General features: G+C 48.6%; 1 protein-coding gene across 2 annotated transcripts in view; it reads right to left on the bottom strand.

The window, feature by feature from the left end:
- LOC139587203 (phosphofurin acidic cluster sorting protein 1-like) overlaps positions 1 to 23831 on the bottom strand; it is a 54842-nt gene that overhangs the window by 5309 nt on the left and 25702 nt on the right. For both annotated transcript variants that reach the window (XM_071421260.1, XM_071421312.1), the window contains exons 2-10: positions 14190 to 14277; positions 8976 to 9065; positions 8538 to 8663; positions 8199 to 8361; positions 7966 to 8057; positions 5919 to 5999; positions 5097 to 5156; positions 4309 to 4460; positions 294 to 387 (exon numbers count right to left, since the gene is read on the bottom strand). In XM_071421260.1, the coding sequence (XP_071277361.1) occupies positions 294 to 387; positions 4309 to 4460; positions 5097 to 5156; positions 5919 to 5999; positions 7966 to 8057; positions 8199 to 8361; positions 8538 to 8663; positions 8976 to 9065; positions 14190 to 14277 (946 nt within the window). The remainder of the gene's footprint in view (positions 1 to 293; positions 388 to 4308; positions 4461 to 5096; positions 5157 to 5918; positions 6000 to 7965; positions 8058 to 8198; positions 8362 to 8537; positions 8664 to 8975; positions 9066 to 14189; positions 14278 to 23831) is intronic.

Below are 23831 nucleotides of genomic sequence, written 5' to 3'. Positions count from 1 at the left end.
GCAGGACGGAGCACCCTGTGCAGGGCAGCTGCCAGTGACCTGTGCCTGGCCTCACAGAACACAAGCTCCCACAGGGGAGTCACAGGGCATCTCTGGGAGCGGCCCCAGAGGATGTCCCCCCTCGCTACCTGCCTGCCTGTGCTGGGAAGAAGAGGAGGAAAGAAGGAAAGGAGCAGCCCCAGGCAGGCGCTGCCAGGAGCTGTGGTCTCAGAGCGTGGGCGCTGTGGGGGTGCTGGGCTGGCTGGGGAGGGACAGGGGCAGGAGGTGGTGGTGGAGGTGGAGGTGTAACTCACAGGGCTGCCCGACTCTTGATCCTGCCCTTTCTGGCTGTGCAGACTGCCGATCTCAGTCTGGGAACCAGAATGAGAGACTCCCTCAAAGAAACGCCTGCAGAGAAACAGACAGACGAACGGACGGACAGACAGACAGACGGGAGAGAAAAAGGCAGGAATAAGAGAGGAACAAAGTCACCATGATCCCAGCACACCCCCACCGGCCTGTCCCAAGCACAGAGCTCTGTGGAGAGGTCCTCAGCGGGACACGGGGCCTGACAGCCAAGTGTGTGGGTGATGCACAGCTGAGGAGCAGAGCTGTCAGCAGTGCCCCTGTGACCTCAGGGAGCTGAGGCTAGGGGCTCCTGGTGCCTTCTGCCTCAGGTGATCCCCTACCCCTGAGTGCAGGTGAGGAGCTGCCACTCTGCCCCAGCTCACTGCTATACAGTCTCTGTCAACACCTCAATTTCAGAGTGCCCCTAAACCTCTCTGCTTTCTCTGCACCATCAGAGCTTCCACAGACTTCTGCTGCCTTCCCTTCTGCTCCCCCTTTTCCAGGGATTGCTCCTTGCCTCTGCCTGCTGCTGCTGCACACTTCCAACTGCAGCATCCTCCTTCCCTTTCCTAAGGCTCTGAGGATCTCAGTACTGCACACAGAACCACACCTCAGGTAGCACAGTACTTAAATTTGCCAAGTTTTTGGTTTCTGGGCTGACATTTTGGTAGAGTTGCATAGTGCAGCTCCTAGTCCTGTTTCCAAGTCACCATAGCTCACACAGGAACTCTGCTGGGGAAGCCAGGACAGTCTCTGTCACTACAGTGCAAGCTTCCACCTTTGCTTACCCTTTTCCCACACATTATTTTTTTGCCAAGGACCTCTTTCACAGCCTGTGGGCTGCTCAAAGACCACTCTTTAGGAAACAAGTGGAGTCTATCACTGGGATCTCACTTGCCAGTTTTCCCAGAACCTTTACAGCAACCAGAATCCACCTGCAATGTGTGACTTTGCTGCAGGAGATCAGAGCTAGATTCCCTCTAAGCTTTGTGTATGTGCTCATTAACTCCCAGGAAATGCTTCTCCTGATGTGCCTAGGGTACAGGTAGGGCCATGAGGTTGCAGGTTTCCAGGGATGGTCACTGAGGCATAAGATATAGAGAAGTTCTTCTGTTACCACTCTATCAGTGTCTTTCCATTGTTTTCTACTTTTCTCATCAGGATTTACCTGCAGTTTCCTGCAGGATATCTCCTCTGAACATCCTACCTGCTCATTTTATTTTCCTTCTAGCATGCTTCCTCATTGGTATACAGCACACTGTACCAGGCACAACAGTGTGTGTCAGGCTTTACTGCTCTTGAAAGGACATTCCACCTCTGTAAATAAATGATGGCTCCCGCACAGAGCAGCTCTTCAGCAGCAGTGTTTACACACACTGGTTGGGAAAAGTCAAGGCTTGATTTTCCCCTCACTGGCTCTGTGACCAGGTTGCTTCAGGTTTAAAGTCACAATAGCACCCTTGTGGGACATTTTCTCCAGGCCACACACTGGTATAAATTACATCTCCTTTTACCAACATATTTCCTCTCTCTCTTCCCCTCCATCCTCTGCTACAAAATCTCAGGCATTGTCACCACTCTGTAGAGTCATTACTCTACACTTGCCTTTCCCAGCCAGAAATTCAACCCATAGAGGTTACATTAGTAACTTAAGAGTCAAACCAGAAAAACATGTAGGTTTTCTAATAGATCATCCCTCAATCAGCATCTCTTCCATACTCCTCTATACTGTCCCAAGTGATCCCACCAGAATGTGACATACCCTTTGTGCCACTGGCATCACAAAGAGTATCTTCATTCCCTCCTTTTTCTTAGACACTGGATGTGTCTGGATTATATTATACTTCCTCTGGCTTTCAACACTCCATTTAAATCAGGCTGTCTCCCCCTTCCCCATGAAAGCTGTGTTTGTTTGTGCCCTGTCTCACTTGCAATTCAGAAGCTTTCATCCCTCAAGGACATCACATTAAGCACAGAGCCCTTTTGCAATTTCCTGCTCTGCAGTTTAAGGCTCTCCTCCTACAGGCATGATTGAGATTTAGGTGAAGTCCTTCTGCACAGCCTCCTTCTGTTCTAAATTAATTTAGCCCCCCTTGTCCCATCCATTTTCCCAGTCATCTATGAAGATATCTGCTCATTCACCTTTGACTTTCAACCAACAGGTCTGACTTGAGGTCCTGTACCAGTCTCAGTTCCAGCTCCAATTTTGCCTCAGTGCAGGAGCAAACTGGAGCTGTGTGATCCCTGGCTGACCAAAAGGATCAGCTCTCAGCACCACTGGCCCAGCCCAGGGCATCAGCCCCTTCCCACTGCTGAGGACTGCACACCATTAGTGCCCTTGCTAAACACAGATGTTTACAGTGTCCAACAAGGCTGTCTATGACAAGAAATCCAACCTGAGGATCACCTCAAATTTACAGGCTGGGCTGTAATTTACCCCCTGAGAAGGCTGCATAGCACTTGGGAACCATGAAGTCTACATGAAACACCTTGGCAGGCAGCTTCCACATCTCCTTAGAAAAAATACAGTCCCAGAATTTTGTGAAGTATTCCCTTGTGAATTCAAGGGATACACATTCAGCACTGCCAGAAACTGAGGCACCAGAGACCAAACCAAGCCAGGGACACTTTAGGATGTCCTTCCAGAAATAGCACCAAACACTCCAGGAAGACTGTGATGGTGGGCACCAGCACAAACCAGCATTCACTCTGGAATGCTGTTCCAGTGATCACATGTTTGCAAGTAGGCACTTGCAGAACCAGGGTAGAGGTCTGTCTTTACATTTAAATACTCTCAATAGACTTTTCTCACAGTTTCACACAGTCTATATACATAAACCACTATCTGACCACAGAAAGACTTTCCTTTTTCTCCCACAGCACCTTTGTCTCCTTTGAGACAAGCAGATCATTTAAGCAGCTTGCCCATGTGCCTGCTGTCTCCTTCACAATAACTTGTGGGCTTGTGGAAAACACAACTTCTATCATGCTCCTGTTTTTTCCCCAAGTGGCCTATGTGCTCCAGAATCCAGCAGATTTCATTTCAGTTTGCCTGTGGCAAATCATGCCTGCTATTCCTGCTAAGTACCTTCAGTGGGGATACCAACCAAATAATATTCTTAATCTATATATATTATATATATATATATATATATATATGTGTGTGTGTGTGTGAGAGGGTATTTTTGGTTTTTTTTTTACATGGCAGGAGGCTTGGCACTAGATGATCTTTCAGGTCCCTTCCAACCCAGGCCATTCTATGATCCTATAATCTATATATAAAACCATAGAAACAACAATGCCAAGTAAGCTTGGCTTGACTACAAGAAACCCAGTGCACTATGATGCAGCCAAGTAGAAAGACAACAAAAGACAACTTTTTCACAAAAAGACAGCACAAAAGCACAAGAGCCATGAGCAGAGAGGCCAGGTGAGCACAGATCACGTTGGAGCAAAGCCTGGTTTCCCTGCACAATCCAGGAGACCCCTGTGCTAAGTCAGCAGCTCTTGGCAGAGCAAGTCACCAGTGCCTGGGGAATGGGGTGAGGAGCAGCACTGCTGGTTGCTAATCACATCTCCACACAGGGTGGGAACACAGCATGCACATCTCACAAGGACTGATCCAAGCAGTCACAAAGGACTCAAAAGACAGGCATGCTTCAGTGTGGAGAGCCCAGAGAACACCAGGATTGTTGGCAGAAAGAGATGAGAGCTGGGAGCAGCTGGGGTTTAGATCAAATAGGGCTCTACCAGCAGATCAGTGTCAGATGCTGGGCTGGCAGAAAAGTGAGACAAATGTGAAGGAAATCAGATTTAATGGGCAGTTTTTAAGTGAGGAGCCAGAGGCAACAATAGCAGATGGCAGTGGGAGTGGAGACAAGACAATGCCTGCATTAGCTCAAGCAACAGAAAGGTGTTGGAGACCATTTCTCCAGGTCCCACAGGCTGTGCTGCTGGCCAGGGACTCCCTGCAACCCTTACCTCAGGGTGGGCTTGGGTGTGCTGTGCACACTCTCATTGTCCTCCATCTCTGGGCCACTGTCACTGTTGTTGCACTCTTCCAGGCTGTCATAGAGCAAGCCCAGGTCTTCTTCCACCTCCTGGGTCTGGTCTACAGGGTCAGAGTCCAGGACCTGTGGGACCAAGCCCAGAGAGCAGTGAAGAGACGTGGAGTTCCCTGCATGCCACAAGAGGCATAGACAAGCTGCCTGTCAGTCATGAGGCACATCATGGCACTGTTCCCACCTCAGGGAAGCAAATCCAGCCTGTGGAAGAATCCAGAGACATTGTCATTGGGCCAAAGGAGGGTGCCATGACATCCAAGGGAGTCTCAGACACCCATCACACTTGCTGGCAGTTAGGACACCTGGGAGGAGCTTCAGTGGCTGTGCTGCACACTTAGCCTGGGCTGTCAGCCAAGAGAAGCCATCCATAGGCTGATGGTAGCCTGCAGTCAGTCTAACTGGACAGGACTGCCCCTGCAATGCCAGCTCCTGGTGCAGAGTCAGTCTGTGACAGCACTCTTCTTCCCTGGGCACCTTTCCCCACCAGGAAGGTGCTTTTTGAAATGAGCACAAGGCCCAGAGCTGCTTTCTTGAGGCAGAAGGCTTTGGAAAAGCCATGTCCTAGTCTCTGCCACGTCTCACACCACATTTGGCACATCCCTGAGCCCACAAGCCTTGTGCTCCCACTGAGTGGGAACCTGCACTCTGACACCTACACATCTGCAGGAGACATTGCCAGATGGGGGCAGCTTTCCTATTTCTTACCTCTTCTGTCACTCTGAACCTCCTCAGCAAAGCCACAAATTTCTGCTTGAAGTTTGGTTGCTAAAACAAAAGAAAGGAAGGAAAAAAGATCAGCAAAACTATCAAACCACATTCCAAGCTAACATACAGGCCATGGTTATTCTCTCTAACATGCTGTCCAGAGGTTCAAGGTCAGCTGTGATTGCTCTCTCTCTAAATTTGCTGTAGGACTTGGAACTCCACAAGAAGCCACAGTCTGGGCATGAGGGAGGATGCAAGGATTCATACTTTCTCTGCTACAGGCTGAATTAGCACTTCATTTAAATCCTGTTTCTCCCCAGACCACCTGGTTGAACAATACTGCCTTCAAGCAAGACAAGATGGGGAACAAACTCAGGAAGAAGGTGCCCAGGGATCTGCAGGGCTGAAGTCAACAGGGATGAGAAGTTTGGAGAGCAAGGTCTGGCAGAGCAGCTCCTCCCTTCTGCAGACATGCAGAGGAGCTGCTAATAGCTCAGCTTTCCTTGTGTCCACCCTCCCCTTCCTCAAGAGAGGAAGGAGACCATGTGACACAGCAGCAAGTCCAAACTCTGTTGCACACAGATCACCACTGATACAAAGCCAGGCTGAACACAGCACAGACCATGAACTGGCATACAGCTCTGAGCAACAAGCTAGCTCATTAATGGCAAGAGTTTTGCTCCTTCTCAGAGCCAAGGGCTCTCTCCACTGCTCTGCACCAGTGCCAGCATCTCCCCTTCCCAACACCCCTCACTGCCTTCAGAGAGGGGAGAAAGTGAATCCCTTCCATCCCTTTGATCATGCTGTAAATGCTGATGTTACTCTGCCAATTGATGTGGTTCGGCTCATTTTCCTCCTGGCCTTCTTGGTTTTCCTCAAGTCATCCTCTTCATCAAACAGATCCTGCAGGCAAAAAGTCACAGTACATTAGAACAACTATGTTCATGGAGAAGCACCTCCTAAAATTCTCCTGATCCACATTTGGCCTCCATTTTGAAAAGCTTTGATCCACTCTGCTCCCAAAATCTTGTCTTCTTCTGCTACCTCTTTCTATGGAGCTCCTTCTCTCTCCTTAGCACTGTTCCCCTTCAGAACTTCTTCCCCAGCATTTCTGTCCCCAGGCCTCTCCAGAGAAGAATGTATCAGCAAGATAAGAGGAGACACAGCCTCCTCAGGACCCATGTGTTGTTCTCCTGCTCTCCCCTCTCCAGAGTTAGCTCAGAGAGCACATGAATCACAAAGAAACATTTTTTCCAGGGATTAGCTTTAACAATATGCATAACTCCCAGGGACATGGGCTCCTGCTGTATTAACCCAGCATGATGGGACAGGTAATCTGGAGGACCCTTGTAAGAGACTGAAATGATAATGGTGATAATGGTTAATGACTTGAACAAATGACCATTTGCAAAAGCAGCAGGTGAGCTTTGCTGAGGCCCAGCAAACCGAAGGGGAGAAGAATTTTTGGATGTGTGGTGGAGAAGCCTCTGATCTGCATAAGAACAGCCTAGGTGCAGAGGGGCGAGTACCCATCACCAGAGATTGACCATGACAAACCAACTTCAGTTTAGCAACAAGCTGGGTTTTGAGCCAGATAAAGGAAGAGGCCACAAGAAGCAGATCCTGCTGGATGGGATAATGCTTTTCATCAGACCAATATCCTCCCTTACACAACTGGCTCAGGTATAAAACTTCCTCCCCCATCTCCCCCTCCCTTAGGCCTGAAGGTATTCATCCCTTCTGATGTGGCATAACTGGCTCAACTACACTGAAGTGAGAGAGAACTCTCAAGTCTTAGAAGGTGCCAAACTATCAAAGATCACCCCCCACCCCACCCCAAGCAGCCCCAGACTCATTCCTGAGGCCTTTCACCTGAGGACTGCACCTAATCCACAGTGTTACATCAGACAGTGTAAAAGTTCCCACTCCAGTGGAGGTACCTGGGCATTCCCACCTAAACCTGAATGCACATTAAGCACTAAACTCTCTGCTTCAGGCTTCCCCCATCAAGAATATGACCATCACTTCAACCCAGCAATAATCAAACCTGAATCCACAGCTGGTGATGTCTTCTCTCTCCACTATCTACTCTTATTGTTTCTTTACCTCTCTTTCTTTTTCTGTTATATTTTCTGAAGTGGTATCTTTATACTTTTATACTGTTGTATTACTATGGGTAATAATAACCAAAATGGCCACATAGCTCCTTTCCATTGCAACCAAGTTGTTCTGAAATAAACCTGCCAAATAGATATATATTTGTAAACACTGGTCATCCAGTGCTGTTTCACTCTGATCTGCCCCAACAACCTCAGTTACCCTCAAACCACAACAACCATGAAGAGGGGTTTGTCCCTGTGCTTTATCAGCACACCACCACAAGGCTTTCCATGGCCTTGAGCACAGGCACCACAACAAGGGCACAGCAAACAGCAGTGACACATCTCATCACAGGGCTGGGATGGCTCTGCCACCTCTGACCATTTTCAGAACTACTTCTACCTAAAATCCCTGTTCTCTCTCAGACAGTAAGGAGTCTCTGACCTGGCGTCACAGGGAGAAGGGAGAAAATCATGGTGCAAGATGGAGAGAGCTCAGCAGGGGTTTTCTGCTGCAGACCAGACAGCTCCAGAGACAGACAGATGAGATCTATAGTTCTCCAAAGTCCCTTGCCTCACAATGGACTTGACAGCAGCCCACTGCTGTCAAAGTTCTTTTTGCTGTGAGGTATTACAGCTCTCAGCCCTCTGGAACAATGGCAATGTTTACAAGGAGATGAGAGGGCTCAGGGTGCTCAAGAACCTCAATGCCTGACTCTTGCCCCAGAAACAGGAACAGGACATAAAGCATCTTGCCAGGCCTCCCTTACCTGACCCTGTACAGCATCATCACTGGCTTCCTGCTCTGAGGAGAAGCTGTCATCCTCTTCTTCAGAGTAGTTATCAATGTCTGGGGAGCGATCTGAAAGCAGACAGTGCAAATGCCCCAGCTAAGCATGGTGCCTGTCATGGCTCCAGTGAAAGGACTGGCAGTGCTGGGGACACACTCTGTTACCCAAATGTGTCCCAAATGTCTGCCTGCAGCTCTGAGCACTAAACACACCTGAAGCTTTGATTTTAGGACCCGAGGGGACGTTCCCATCCTCATGGTCGATGGGCTGACTGGACAGAGAGTAGATGCTGATTTCAGCCACTCGAATGTTCACATCCTTCATGTTGCTGTGGAGGCCCAGGAGCTGCCCGCCATCCGTCGGGTGCTGCATGACCTAGACAGACAGATAGACAAGCTCCCTGATAGGGTGACACAATGGCAGTTGGCAGCCCACCCTCTCTATATTACAGCCAGCCAACAAGCCAAAACTCTCACAGCAATGAGACCTTGCCTGCCAGCCCAGGCACAGGAGGCCATGTGGGACTCCCCCCTGCTCCCAGCACGCTGTACCTCAGCCATGTTAATGATTCCCACTGCCAGGGTCTTGTAGCCCAGGATGGTGCGGTTCTTGTATCTCTTCCTCCGCTGCAGCATGATCTGCAGCTTGTTGCCATCCCTCTTGAGGAAGTGTGGGTACTGGGCAAGGGAAGCACACAGAAAATGGCAGCATGAGGGCAAGGCTCAGCACGACACACAGGTGGAAAACTCTTCTTCAATGCTGATGTACAGCAGGATCTGACCTGCTGAGCTTTGAGGTGCCCCTCAAAGGCCACCTGCACCTATATCCATCATCCTCCAAACCCCAATGCCCAGCAAACAATCCCTGGAGCAACGGAGCAGCTGGCCAACTACAGCAGGCTCCTCCACAGAGGCTGTGCCTTTCACACTTAGCTCTAAAGCTGTGCTTGATGAAAAATGCCAGGTAAGGGAGCCCAGGGGAGCAGGTACCTGCAGTGAGAAGGTCAGCTCCAGCTCGGTCTCCATCAGGCCCCCAGGTGGGAGGATGTATTCATTTGACCTCAGGACTCGCTTTGAACCCTATAATGAGATTGACAGACACACACACTGAGCTCAACCACAGACTCACAGTCCACAAGGAAAGAGAGAATGCCTTGACTCTGTTCTGTCCAACTTGCAGAGCCACCTTTCCCATGCCTATCAACACTCTGCAAAAGCCTGCAGTACCCCCTGAGCTGCCAGAGGCCCCTTCTCCTTGCCCACCTGCCAAGGAGCACCTGCTCTTCACAAGCCTGCTCTGCTCAATCTGGCACCTGGAGGGACACTCCCATGTGTCACAGGCATCTTCTATGAAAAATCCTCCTGAGAAGCTGAGAGGCCTCAGGAACAAAATGTAAACAAGGATTATCTGCTGCTGTGGAATGCAACAGGTGGATCTGTGATTGGCCCATGTTGGTGGTTCCTAATTAATGGCCAATCACAGTCAGCTGGCTCGGACTCTCTGTCCGAGACAGAACCTTTGTTATTCATTCCTTCTTTTTCTATTCTTAGCTGGCCTTCTGATGAAATCCTTTCTTCTATTCTTTTAGTATAGTTTTAATATATATCATAAAATAATAAATCAGCCTTCTGAAACGTGGAGTCACATCCCTGAATCTTCCCTCATCCTGGGACCCCTGTGAACACGGTCACACCCGTGCTGTGAGGGACAATCCTGGAGCCAGAGGGAGCCAGGCAGAGCAAAGGAAAGGGTCCCAATATGCTGCCTGGCCAGGTCCTGGAGACATCCCTCCCGCAAGCAGACAGGCCCAGTGCAGATCCCTGTCTAAGCAAAGCTGGCAGGATGGCTCTGCTTGGATCAAGTCAGGATGTCCAGGAGAACAGGGGTGCCCCTGCTTGCTCAGCTTGTGATCAGAAAACTCTATCCTAGTCTTTTCCTCAGCCAACAGTCTTTATCTCTCTACATATAGAAATGGTTTTTACCAGAAGGGCAGGAACAGAGGCACTCTAATCATGTTCCCACTCCAACTCTTTCCTTTACCTCTGCCCTATCTCTACTATCTCTATGTCTTGGTTTCTGATAGAGACACTGAATGACTTGGGGGCAGAAAAATGCTGTCTGCATGCACCAGGTCCTCTTGGCTGCAGGGTGGCACAACCCACAGATCCTCCTAAAAGCTGTCTGCAATGCTGTTCCCAGAGGCTGTGCCAGGAGCAAGGCTTTCCTGCACAAGGTCTTCCTAAAACGGAAGAGAGGAGGTGGAGCTCATCCCCTTCACCATCTGTGAGCCTTCCTGGCCAAGAACAAACTGACCCTTCCTGAACTCTCCTCTGATAACAGATGATAGGCAGTCACAATGACAGTGACCATTTACTTCAGCACATTCACCATTTGCTCTTTGTTGCAGAGAAATTATCCACCAAAGATTTACTCTTTCATCAAAACACAAGTAGAAGTGCAATTACTCTTCCTGAAGATGCTATTTCTGGGGAAGGACTTATGGCAAAGAAAAGGTGAGGATATCCTGAGTGGTGTGTTCAGGAAATGATGGTTTGTTTCATAAACATTGCTGTCCTGTGCCTCTTTGTCATTTACCACTAAGGAAGTGACATACCCAGCCTCAATCCTAGGTGAATCCAATCCCTCAGTGAAATGCCAGTGCACACACACGTGGAATTGCAAGGACTGGGACAAAGGCTACTTCATTATCACAGTACAAGGACAATAAGAAATACTGAGGATTCTTCATCCTTTGAGAAATTCAAACCTCAACTGGACATGGCACTGAACACTTGATGTAGCTCAGCTGTTCTGTAAGTTGAGTAATGTCAGGTAAAACCAATTTCTCTGTAGAACAGTTGAGTATCCCTATGAATACTACAGAAAAACTTAGTATCAGACTGTTACAGTGAAAATCATGGATGACAGAGAGTGTCAAGGAAGGGAAAAGCATAAGGGACAAGTGGTGGTCACAGGTTTTAACTGCCTAAGAACTGAAAACACACAGGAGCTTTCACTACAATACACAGGTATGTGATGCCCAGGTCTGGTTTGCAAGGTACAACCCCAAAATTCAGGTGTAAATCTGTCCTGGTTGGTCTGGTTTATAAGAGGGTTGAAGCTAGAGCAGCATACCACATCTGGAAAATGAGAGAGAACTAATACAAGTACTGGACTAGGCAGACAGCAAAACCCCAAAATTCAAGTTGAACGTGCATTTTGGGAGAGAACAGCCCATTAATATAATAAACAAATTTAGGGTTTAGCTAGGATTGCTCAGGCAGGAGTGAAAAATACTACAAGTGGTTACAAAGAGATAAGAAACAAAGCATGAGTGAGGCATAAACAGAAAACTGCATAGTAAGAAAGACCAAAAAAGCCCAAGCTCCTTCAGGGAGCATGGCTGGGGCAGCGGGCAGGCCCGGCAGAGGCAAACAACCTTTTTAGCCTGGCCTAGATCATAGCAAACACTCTTGTCTCCTACACAGTGACTGCCAATATCATCTCTCTACAGCACCAAGGCTTGAACCTGAGTCACCAGCTACATCCTGCAGGCAGATGCAGGAAGCCCTGCATCCACTGCACCTGTCACAGGAGCTGAAAGTTCTGGGAGTGCTGGGGCTTGTTTTCTTCTTTTCCTTTGACTGTTTCCTCTATTCATGGCTCAAGACAGGGTGTTTGTGAACCTCAGTCTCTCTGCTGAGAGGGAACACTGTTTCCCTTCATGCCATAATCAGCTGCAATACCAAGGCAGGTATCTGCAGCTGTATGGAGCTGAGCCAGCACATCCAAATCTCTTAGTGCCACGCTGAACAACACACAGAAGGAAATGCTCTATGATGGCTCCAGTCTGTTAAAACAAGTAACAAGGGACAAAGGTTTAAAACCACCCAAGTGAATGAGAGCAAATCCCCTCTTTTACAGTAGTACAGGCTTTATCTCACTCAAATCCATGGAACATTATATATTCAAATCACCTCTGGGAAATGGGTAAGTTCTGTAGACATAGAAAGTTCCCCTTGACAGTGGTATTTCCAGATGAAGGAGCAGGTAGCAGCACATGGCACCCTTGGAGGCTGTCTTTTAAGACAAGAAGGGAACTGTGAGAAGATCAGGAGTTCTGGACAGGACAGGCTTTACACTGTCCTTTGGGTCATGCACATTTTTTAAGCAGACTGTCTCCAGCACTGGAGCTATTGCCTGGGTGGCAGCGCCATTTCCATGCAGTCTGCCCTTCAGAGCAGCAACTTCCTGACCCTAACAGAACTACTACTGAAGCAAGAGAAATATAGCCTCCCTTTCCTTTAGTCCCCAGCTTCCCCCTTGGGAATTTGCAGGGCCTTTATAAATTCTGTGCATCAGCTGTTTCCATCCAAAAGATGGAATGCTCACTGGAAAGCCTTCAAACAGTTTCTTACTAGTGTGACTCATCTGTTACCTAGGAGAGGAGCAGGAGGGATGGATCCATCTGAGGCCACTCTGTAGGCACGCTGTGCTGGAGCTGCCTACAGCCTCCATCTGCCTTCCAGCAGTCCCAAACCCTGCCAAGGCAGCTGGCCAGGCAGGTGGAAAGCAGCCTAGGGAGGCACACAAGCTCAGCCCACTCCCACAAGGAATGCTGAGCCATGGGGCAATGTGGGTAAAAGCATTCTCCTTGTTCTCTTCAGCTTTGCAGGAAGCCTACACCAGCATGCAGCCACAGCTACACGGCCATGCAGAGAGGAGGTGACCATGTTTAAATTCAATCCCTGGATGCAGCCTCCACTCCCTAACAGGAAAAGAAGCCCTGCAGCAAGAAGGCTTTGTGGCTTCACACTGCTGAGCACTATTAATTTCTTTTGCCATCAAGGTGTAAGATTGGCCTGTGGCAGGGATGGGGTTGGTCTGTTTGAGAGAGCTGGAGTCCCACTGTGCAGTCTCTTCCCCAGTCCCACATTTGCAGCCTGTGAGGGCTGTAGCTGAGGACATGCACACTCAGCACATGTCAGCCCCAGCACAAGTGGGCTGCACAAGAACCCAAGGCTCCCCAGTGCAGAGAAGCACATTTAGCTCGGACTGACTGTGCAGGAGAGAAGCACAGGTCTCAGGGGTTCCAGGGCTTTCAGCTCTCCTGAACGACACCAGACAGATAGCGATGGGAATGCCACAAAGTGGGACACTGACCAATAATGTGTGAACCACAGCCTCTCCTACTGTCCTCACTCCCTGCCCCAGGCTTCACAAATTTGCTTTCAGTTTCTTCCGTGACAGTGAATCAGGTCTGTCATGAAGGCAACTCCAGCTCCCAGAGCTCCACTAATACTGCAGCTTCCAGAATTAATCCAGGATTTAGATTCTAATATGTGCAGCACAAAGAGCTCTGTGGGAGCACAAAGCTGCTGAGCTGCCGACCCACGGTGCTTTCAACGGGATCAGCTGCTGTCGTGCCAGCTGACAAGAACGAAGGAAGGACACCAGCACCCTAGCTGGGTCAGGGAAGCTGTGGCCAGGACAGCATGCTCAAGATGCATTTTGTTTCCATGCTGTCCTTTGGCAGGTGGAAAGGATGTGCCTGCACCCCCAGGAACACATCTCTCCACCACAAGCAGCAGAGAGGGTGGAGGGATCGCACATATCAGGATGGTGGCAAATTCCTGTCCCCTCGGTGACAAAGATCCTCTTCCCTCCCTTCTGCCTGGTTCACAGTAGAGGCACCAGGCATAGCAGGGATGCACAGGGAAAGGGAAGGGATATTAGAGATCAGACAGGGTACAAATACCAGCAGAACATCATGCACAGAGATGCTGATCCCTTGCACCCTTCCCTTCCCACCCTCCATTCCCCAGGGAGTGATCTGGATGGGAGGCACTGCTGGAAACCATCCAGCACTGACCCTCTCTTAAAGGGTAGGGAACAGTGGGATGGCAAACTCCAAACAGCAATTTGAGAGGAGGGCCTTGGCAGAGGCAGGCAGGGAGGCATGACAGATTCTGTCCCAGTGTCTAACCAAATTAATTCCCAATACAAGCAAGCACCAGGTATCTCACCGCTGTCCCTGGGGCATCATTCCCACCTGCCTGAGAGCCAAAATCTCCCTGAGCATGCTAACTGAGACAGAGGGGCTGGTGGCACTAGACAAGGGACATGCAGACCAGCACTTCACAGAGGGCACAAGGATGGGCTTGGCTCGCTGCCATCAGGCAGCAGCAAGCAGAGGAGCCTACCTGAATCTTCACAGCGATAAGCACGGAGCTCAGCTCTTTGTCCAGCTCTTTCAGCACTGTGAGTTTCTTCAGGCGCAGACTGCAGAGCCTGTAAGACAGAGAGAATGGGACACATTCAGGCACCACCATCCCTGGGGCCCTGCCACATGGTACCCAGTGCTCAGAAGGCAGCTTGGATGCTTGGCCCAGTCGCAGGCACAGGCCTGGCCTAGGAACGCCGGCATTCACGCGCCACGGAGACAGCCCATCGGGGAAAAAAGGAAAGAAGGAAAATTAACAGAGCTAAAGCAGGCTTAAGGGATTAGCATGCAACAGGAAGTCCAACAGCAGGCCATGTGGTAAAGAGATCCCTTCCCAAGCAGGGCTGTTGCCAGCTCTGTTTAAATCTACCTTGGCCACAGCACTGTTTATTTATAAACCAAAGCACTTAAATCCACCCTTGTCCTGGACTTAGTTAAGGCAAATGTTCCCATGCAGACATCACAACTCAGCTCTCCTCTTGCACGGTACCACACAGAGCTGACTTGGGAAGCAGCCCCACAGGAGGTTTCATACAGCTTCAGCCACCCTGACAAGCTCAAATCCTGGAGACTCAGCATGGTAAGTGGCACTTCCAGGAAAAAGCTAGGAAGGATCCTGAGGCTAAGTGAGAAGAGCTACTTTCACTGCTCAAAGGAACAGCCAGCCACTCTGATCTCCTGCCTAGGAGCCTGCAGCAGGACTCCCATAGACGCTACTTGCAAGGAACCCTGTGTCAGGGAGCAAAGCCAGACATCATCAGGCTCTAGCAGCAGTAAGAGCACGCTGATGTTTTACAAGTCACCCTCTGTGCTCCATGGCTGCGTTGCTGCAGACTCTGGTTCCCAGGACTTCTGTGGATATCAGCATGCTGGACCTGAGAGTCAGGCCACCCTCCCTGGAGAACAGATTTAGCTGCTACCAAATACCTTTCTGTCTGACACACTGTGCTCTCTGAATACCTGCTTTATTTATTTTTAAAGGAAAAAACCTGCTCTTGCTATGGTGATGTACAGCAGCAGTGTAGAACAATCCCAGAGATGGAATGACAGTAAAAAGGGAAGGACAGAGCCAAACTGCAGGACAGGTTTAGGGCTTAGCAAGCACTCACCTCCTATCATGTCCCTGTCCTCCCTTCTAAAATAATTTTAGCTTGTGCAGAAGGTTTCCTGGACTGTGATTGCAACCCTGCTGCTCTGCCCTTCATGTTCTGGTCCCTCCTGGTAAAGACCAGAAGTCAGGAAGCTGGGTGTGCAGGGGAGTTCTGCACACTCCTTTGCCAGATGGCTGCATTATTTCAGCCAAAACCCAGAGCACAGACCCTAAGCTCTTGTACTCTGTGCACTCCAGCACTACAACAAGTGGTCCCTGTCCACCCTTCCCCTCTGAGCATCTGCTTGTAGGAAGGAAGAAACCTCATTACCTGAGGCAGGTTTTTTCCTCCCCAGAAATACTTAGGCATGGTTAGGGGTGAACTGTGGGGAGCAAGGCCAAAGACAGAAGCACCTCTCAGGGAGGGATGGGGGACTGAATTCTCACCAGAAAAAGGGGTACAGCCACTCCACCAGATGTACTGAAGGAAAGCTTGCAAAGAGGCTAAGCTTAGCTAACAACCACCACAAACCAGTGCTGATTGTGACTGCTGCTAGACAAGCCATGGAGAGAAATGAGGCTTGAACATGTGAGACAAGGACAGCACATCTACTCAAACCTTCCTTGCAGCACTAATTTAGTCACTTAGTTACCTGCATGGAAAAGTTATCTCTTAAAGACTAAAACTTACATAAGGATATTCAGTCTTAATTGGAGGATGTGGAAAGGTTATAATTTTACCTGGCAGTTGTTCTCACTGTAAAAACACACTTCTTATCAAAAACTAATTCACTCATTAGCTCTTCATGCTCCTCTCTGAGGCAGTACCTGGTCTTTTTTCCAGGGGAAGAATGAATGCCTACTGGTCAGCTCTGCCCACTTGGGCAGCTCTTTCATCTCTGATAAGGCACTCTTCTCTTTCTATCTCTCTCCAGCTTCCAAGATCTATTTTACACAGTGAGAGATGCTGTAACCTGCCCCACATCCTTTCCATTTTATGTGCCAAAAGGTAATTCCCCCCTTCCACTCTGTGCTCTCTCTCCCTGCAGCACTCAAAGACATAAGGTAGTCAAAGGTACAGCTTGCACCCTGCAGCTCCAACCCTTCTGCAAACAGTGCTTTCTAAAACACCACCACCCTTCCCACAAGGATTAACATGCATGTTCTAGAGTCTGAATGTACTTGCAGCACAAGAGCACACAATTTTTAAGCAGCTTGGTTGTCCCTGATGATCCTCTTTTGATCTGTTACTTAACCAATCCCTGCATCACCCAGATTTACATCAGTGCTGAGTGTCCAGTGCCAGTACAGGGCAGCAGAGGGTCCCACACTAATCTCTGCAGATATCCACAGGACAGGATTGATCCACAGTGATCAGATGCTGCTCTAAACATTTCAGCCAAATTCCACAGCAACTACCCCGTGGTTTTGTCCAGAACTGTTCACAGTGTGATCCCTGAAAATCACTTTTTGGTAGACAAATTATAAATCTGGATTCACTTACTCCTATAATTAAACAGAACAAGTAGCAACTGTTCTTGAGCTATGGAACTGCTGCAGGGACCTCTGCTATACTGAGTCGTGGTAAATATGTCTGTGTAACATTCTGATAATAACAAGAACTGATAGCTACAAGGAAAATGAGCTCCAACAGGGCAGTCTGAAAGCCTCCTGGAACCTCAGTACTCCTACACTCCTCTACTGGTCATTTACTGGGGAGAGGTACTCACTGTTCCCTGGTATTATCTTAAAAAACGCTGCCTTCTTTTCCTCACTAAATGACAAATTTGGAGCTTTTGCTCTGAAGTTTGATTGAAACACTTCTGCTTTCACCAAGCTGGCCTGTAGTTATCTTGAAAAGGAAAGCTCTTATAAACATGCATTTTGTGAAATTCACTGCCAGCAGCAAAGCACTGCCTCCAGCGGTTGTTTGCAAAAGCATCCATTCAAGAGGTCACAGAGGACACACACTGGCTTATTTTTGTTAAGGAAGCTTTCCTGCCTGACCATCCAGGACCACAGGTAACTATACTAATTCTAACAAATTGAATATTTCTTCTCCAAGGGATGGATACTCTGTTCTGCTGATGTGAAGAATCCCCATTCTTTCCATAAAATTCCTGCTGCCTGACACACCCCAAAACCACATTGGGAGTCCATAGAGATGTTAACTCATTTCTCCTCTTCCCAGGACGCTGCATGTGCCAAGGCTACTAATCCTGCTCCCTGTGCACTTATCCTTGCTAAGAGTGGCTCTGTTTCTATTGCTTTACCTGGCTCACCACAGTGTCCTTGCAGGTAGGAGGACAAAACACCGGCAGAAAGAACTAGATTTGAGTAATAGAAGAGAATGACAGTTAAATCAGTCTGTGGTTTACTTGAAATGTGCATCATACAGGTGATATTCTCCATCAGAGAACCACAAAATTGTTAAGGTTGGAAAAGACCTCTAAGATCATCAAACCATTAACAAAGCCTGACCACGTTCACCACTAACTTTGTAACCCATGTACACACAAGTGCCTCATCCACCTGTTTTCTGAATATTTCCAGGGATGCTGATTCCAACACTTGATTCCACCACTTCTCCACCCTTTCAGTGAAGAACTTTTTCCTACTATCCAACCTAAACCTACACTGGTGCAACTTGAGGCCGTTTCCTCTTGTTCTGTCACTTGTTACCTGGGAAAACAGAGCAACCCCCAGCTGAGTACAACTTCCTTTCAGGGAGCTGTAGAGAGCAATAAGGTCACTCTGAGTCTCTTTTTCTCCAAGCCAAACAGCCCTAGGTCCCCCAAGCACTCCTCATAAACTTAATTCCCTAAACCCTTCACCAACTCCAGACATGCTCCAGCACCTCAGTGTCTTTTGTGTAGTGGGGGGCCCAAAACTGAACACAATATTCAAAGTGGAGCTTCAAATCATCAGGCAGAGGTGTGAGACCTGCTGAATTCAAGGTGTCACATCCTTTTAAGACGATGCTATCTGCCATTGGGAGGATCAGCTCACAGCTGTGTGTGTACATGACTCACTGTGGCAACAGAGCTTGGGTCACACACTGTCTCTACAGTTCTCCCACTGCACATGGAACAAGGATTGTTATGGGATGTCCCAGGACAAAGAGCAGCTTTCTCCAATATTGTTGCTGCTGCTGACAGTGATTTACTACAGGCTGGTCTTCCCAATGCAACTGAATTAAGTTTAGTGGAATAATAAGTGACTGGTTTGTGGCGCAGTCACAATTTCTGCATTATCACTCCACTATCTTTACTTCATGTGCATACAGATTGGAGGGATTTGTATAATCTGGGAGCCCAAGAGAAGGAGCAGACACCATTTTATTGCTTTAGTACAACAAGTTCTGTGTTTTCATTATTGGTTGCCTCTGTCAGAGGCTTAGTCAATTCCCCTAACCCAGGAAACCACAGCTGATGAAATCCCACAACTCTGAAAAATCCTCATATCTGCTTTTTTGTAAGCACACATGGGAGCTTAATTATGGTCTCTATTCTTCCTGGGTCTATTGCTCACCATCCCTTCCACAAAATAAATCCTAAACATTTTAACTTTGATACAGCTGAAGTCTGGCCAGAGCTGCACTGTGTCCCCATTTTTTGGCAGAGCAATACACAGATGTATAGGGTCTATTTTACAAGCATTCTTATACCAAATCATGTACGTATTATCCAAGAACAATTCACTCAATATTTTTATTGCACTGCAGTAAAAGTGTCAAAATTCTCTGCAGATTCAATGGACCTAATTCTCTACCTCCTATATACCACAGCAAGAGGACATGAAAGCATTTTCTTATCTACTTTTTTTGCTTTTCAAACAACAAAAGGTAGTTTTTTGCTTTCCTTTTCACTGAAGGGCAATATAAAGCATTATGCAACAATTTCCTGCTTGAGCAGTACTCTGTGCATAGCTTCCTCCTTGAAAAAAATGAAAGCACTCCCCAAGTTAAAAAACTAATATTGTTTTGAAAAAGCAAGAAGGTTTTCTGCTGCTCTGACTGTGCCACTAAACTGGGTCACAGGTGATGCCCTCCATGTATGAACAGAACTAATAAAATAGAACTAATAAGAACTAATAGAACTAATAAAAATAAGAGCAACAACAACAGTCCTCATTCTGGAGAAGTCTTCAAATATTATTTGCATGTTTACCACCCTCTTACCTGTATAAAAAATATAAAAACATGCTTTAAGATTTTTTTCAGAAGTATGTATAAACACTATTATAAGCAAATTCTACTCCAAAGAAAATCTCATCCAAATAACAAAACAGTGTTCCAACTGATGTGCAACATCTGGAGAATCTGCTCTTGGCATGGTGCCCACTGCAGCTGGAAGAAGCCAGGGGAAAAGCCCAGAGTGCATCCAGAGTGTCACTGCCCAGCCCTGCTCTGTGCCCCAGCCTCAGAGCCAGTCCTTACCCACGAGTTAAGAGTCAAGCCCATGAAATGCTCTCTTTTTCTGCTGATATCCTGGGCTATTCAGTGCTTGGCTTACCAACCACTCCTGAGTGGCAGCTCATTCTCTGGACAAGACTGTTTCCCTGGATATTTGCACTGATTTCTCCAAGTGGAAGCAGCCAGGGACCTTGGGTCCTCCTGTAGTTTCCATGCCGCCTACAAATGTTAGAACACATCCACCTTCCCCACCACGGGCCCTCTGTCATCCTTGTCAGCACCACCACCTTTATTAGATTCACAGACATGGACTAAGTCTTTAATAGTGTCAGTTTAGCTGCTCTTCAATATTTTTCCTGATTCTCACAGCTCAGGTTTCCCTTCAAGGTGATACTAAACTCTGAGACTGGGCTTCTGGAAAGATGCCAGAATTTCCATGGGGCTCCCAAGGCACGGAATGCTCCCGATGCTCCTGTACCCTGCCAACCGCTGGAGCAGCACCTATTCCCAAACATGTTCCCGCTAGAGGGCAGAAGGCAGCCGGCCTGGACACAAACCCGGGACACCGGGATGCTCTGCAGACTGGCCGGTCGCATGGAGCAGCTTTCAAAAGCAGATGTGATCATAGGGGTGTCCATCCCCAGAGCTCAGCTCGGATAGTGGCCAGGTGAAGCCACTATCGAGGTGTCAAGGGAAGTGCACACAAAACACATTTCGAAATGTGCCACAGCTTCCTGAAAGCAAGATCCTCCCCGAGCCCCGGGTGGTGTTTGCATGAGACACCACGGATGCACACAGAGGGGAGGAGAGACCTACTCCACTTTCAGAAACCAAGTCCCCGTTGCCAGCAAACAGAGCAATGAACTGGGACAGCAGCAGGTTCATCAGGCTCTGCAGATCAGGCATCAGCACAGGTAGGTGCACCAGTTACAAATGGATTGGGAGGAAAGCATCAGCCTGCTCTGAGAGCTTCCCCAAGGGAGAGAGAGGCAGAGCACTCAGGGCTTGCCAGCACACTCCTGCCACTCTGCCCTCAAGCTACTGCAACTGCTGCAGCCTGAGATGGGCAAGCAAAGCAAGCTGCACCAAAGAGTGTAAACACAGTAAGAGGCAAAGGCCAAAAAATATGACAGCACCCTCCTGGGTCAGCAAGGAAGGAGCTAGGGCAGAGCCACCAAATACCTGCTGTGTCTCAGGTCCCTCAGCCAAGATACACAAGGTGGTGTGCAGCACAACAGCCCTGCTGCCGACCAGCATTCCTCTCCTTGCCATAAGACAGACATTTTGGCTCATCTGCATCCTGGCTGACAGCAGCTTGCTACCAGTAGCACACATCTACCCTGCTGCTGGATCCAGAGCATGCTTCTGTTACTGCAAATTGCAGTAGGTTTGATTTATCCCAATTCCCAAGTGACATTCACAAAGGAAATCCTAAAGCACAAAGCACAGAAAACAAAACCTCCCCAGGTTATGTCCCTTCCTTTCTATGAAGCATTTCACAGTTTACAGCTCTGCCTGCCTGCCAAGAAATCCAGCCTGTTTTCCCACTGGCTATTCTTCCCATCTCCTTCTATGTGCCCCTAGACAGACCAAACCCAAAGCCAATGCTCAGATATCCCAGAGGACCAGATGACACCCTCCTTCCTTTTGTCTTTGAGGGTGCAGCAAAGGAAGGGGTTTCTTATCCTCACAGCAGCAACTTGGCTGCACTACAGGGGAGGAGGATAGGCAAAGTCATGCTGGGGAGGGCAAAAAATAGCAGGATCAGTAGATATACATTACCAAGAGCAAGGTATCATCAAGCAATTCATCCTCAGTCAGGAGGCAAATGGGAAGAAAACAGTGTCCTGCAAGCAGATACATCTACCTTTCCTTGTCTTCCTGGCTGGCTTCTTGCTACTGCCTAGAGTTTTCCTCACAGCCTTGTGTCCTGGTTAGCATTCCCCCCCTGGAATGGCCATTCAAGATAGACTGCAGTCACTGAAAAGAGGCCAGTGCAGTGCATTAAATGGGACCTCAGCACCACCGTGCTGAATTGGAGCACCTCATTTTTTTCATTTTCCTATCCCCATAGAAGGGAAAATTCACACCATCAGCCCCTGCTGTTCTCATCTGCAGGGACCACACAGCTCTGCCCAGGGGCTCTGAGTGCCACCCAGAAGCCTCCCAGGCATCTTCTCTTCCATCACAAGCCTGGAGCATTCCTCTGTGCTCAGAGATGGATTTCATAGCACCGCAACACCACTGAGACAGCACACAGCCACACTCAACAGAGGCAGAGAACAGGGCAGGTCATGTCCCAGAGAGACACAACAGCCAGGACAAGGCATGGCAGACATTCCAGGCTGGGCCAGGTGCACCAGTGAGATAAGGAGGTTCAGAGAAAGGATAAGGGCATCAACACTGTGCATGACTCAGCCAGCAGCAGTAGCTACTACTGATCACCAGCAACAGCCATCAGAGCTGCTTGCTACCAGAATGAAAGCAGCCAGGTGAGGGGAGGAAAGTGCAGACAGGTACTGGATTCACTGATTTTTGTCTGGAAGAGCCAAGACTCAGTCAGGATTACAGAAGAGATTTGCTGGATTTATCTAAGAGAATATAAAAGCGTTTCTAAATACCGAACAAGATGTACAAATTCATCCTTTTCCTCAGGGTTTCCAAAACTGCTATCTGACATGTGTAGCCAAACTGCAGCCAAAACTGTTCCTGCACCAGCCACTGTTTCCTTCACTGGAAGGTCAGAACAGGTTTTGCTTTAGAACATGCTTGCTAAAGGAGGTCAGCCAACATGCATCACCAGTGTACACCAGCCCCATGCCCAGGGAGCCACACCAGGAGTGGCAGATGGACCACCAGCAGTGCTGTGCTTGGGGTGCAGAGCACTCCTCTTTCCTAAAAGCTTTATCTACTACAGGCTTTCAGCTGTTTTTGTGCTGCCAAAATGCTACCATGCTAGCAAGGCACACTGAAGACTTGAACTACTCATAACACTGCATTTCCAATGAAAGAATGGCTACTCAGGACAGGAGCTAACACCCAGATCCCTCTGCTTGTTTGCTGTCCACGGCATAGTGAGGCTGTTCCCAGCAGGAGGGACAATGCAGAGGTCATGAGATCCCAAACCAGGACAGAGCAAGCCTGGCTGCAATAGAAAAACTCCCACAAATGATTGGCCAAGACCATCAATACAAAAGCATTCCCTTTTCCCCAGTACCCCCACAAAGCACAGACAGCAGTGACACTCTCAGACCAGCAAAGATCTCTGGGATTCCCTCTGGTTAGGGCTGCAGCCAACAGCTCCAGAGTGTATGTGCTCTCCTTCTCAAGCCTGCTAAACCATCCTCTGATGTTTGGATGTGCCTCCTCACATGGACACGTGTGTGCCAGCATCTCTGCAAGCAAACAGTTTCTAAACAAGACAAATGGTGCTTTCTCAAACACCATAGGGAAGCCAGTCAAAGATAAGCCTATATTATGAAATGCTCCCTCCCTGTTCCCAGGCAGTTTTCTTTAAGCACAACTGTCCTTTACAGGCTCCATAGCTCCAGAGTTTCAGACTCAGTAACACAGGCAGCCTCAAAAAGAAGTGCACCACTCTGGCCTAGTACTTGTTTGTGTTGTGGATTTGTGTTGAGGAAAAGCATGGCACACTGCAGGCAGCAGACATGGCCAACATCAATATAGAACCTAAATGCCACCTCCTGACTTGAGGACTGCTTCCTCCTGATCCTCCCTGCAGACTGGGAGCTCCCACGAGTTTTGCCAGCCTGGAGAGCAGATTACACACAAGATACACATCCTTCCTACCCTGATCTCAGGGGACATTCCTGCTAATGTGGTTAGTCCCACTGTAGGAGGAAAGAGCAGCTGCCACTGGGATGCCAAACCTCCCCAGAACCTCAAACTGCCAAACAGGATGAGCGTGGCCTGTCAGCACTGGCAGGGCTATTCCAGCCTCTCCTTCCTAGCAGGTCTCCTCTCTCCAGACACAATTCAACACAGAGCTCTGCCCAGCAGTTGTTTCCCAACAGGTTTATAAACCTCTCTGTTGCACAGGTCTCTTAAGCCACTGATCTTGACCAGTGAGGCCACTGTGCAGACCACACACAAGAAAC

The sequence above is a fragment of the Agelaius tricolor genome, unplaced genomic scaffold (genome assembly GCF_023055355.1).
Source record: "Agelaius tricolor isolate 1412-34295 unplaced genomic scaffold, bAgeTri1.0.p SCAF_1, whole genome shotgun sequence".
In the NCBI taxonomy this organism is placed as follows: Eukaryota; Metazoa; Chordata; class Aves; order Passeriformes; family Icteridae; genus Agelaius; species Agelaius tricolor.
This window is presented reverse-complemented; position numbering and strand designations above follow the sequence as displayed.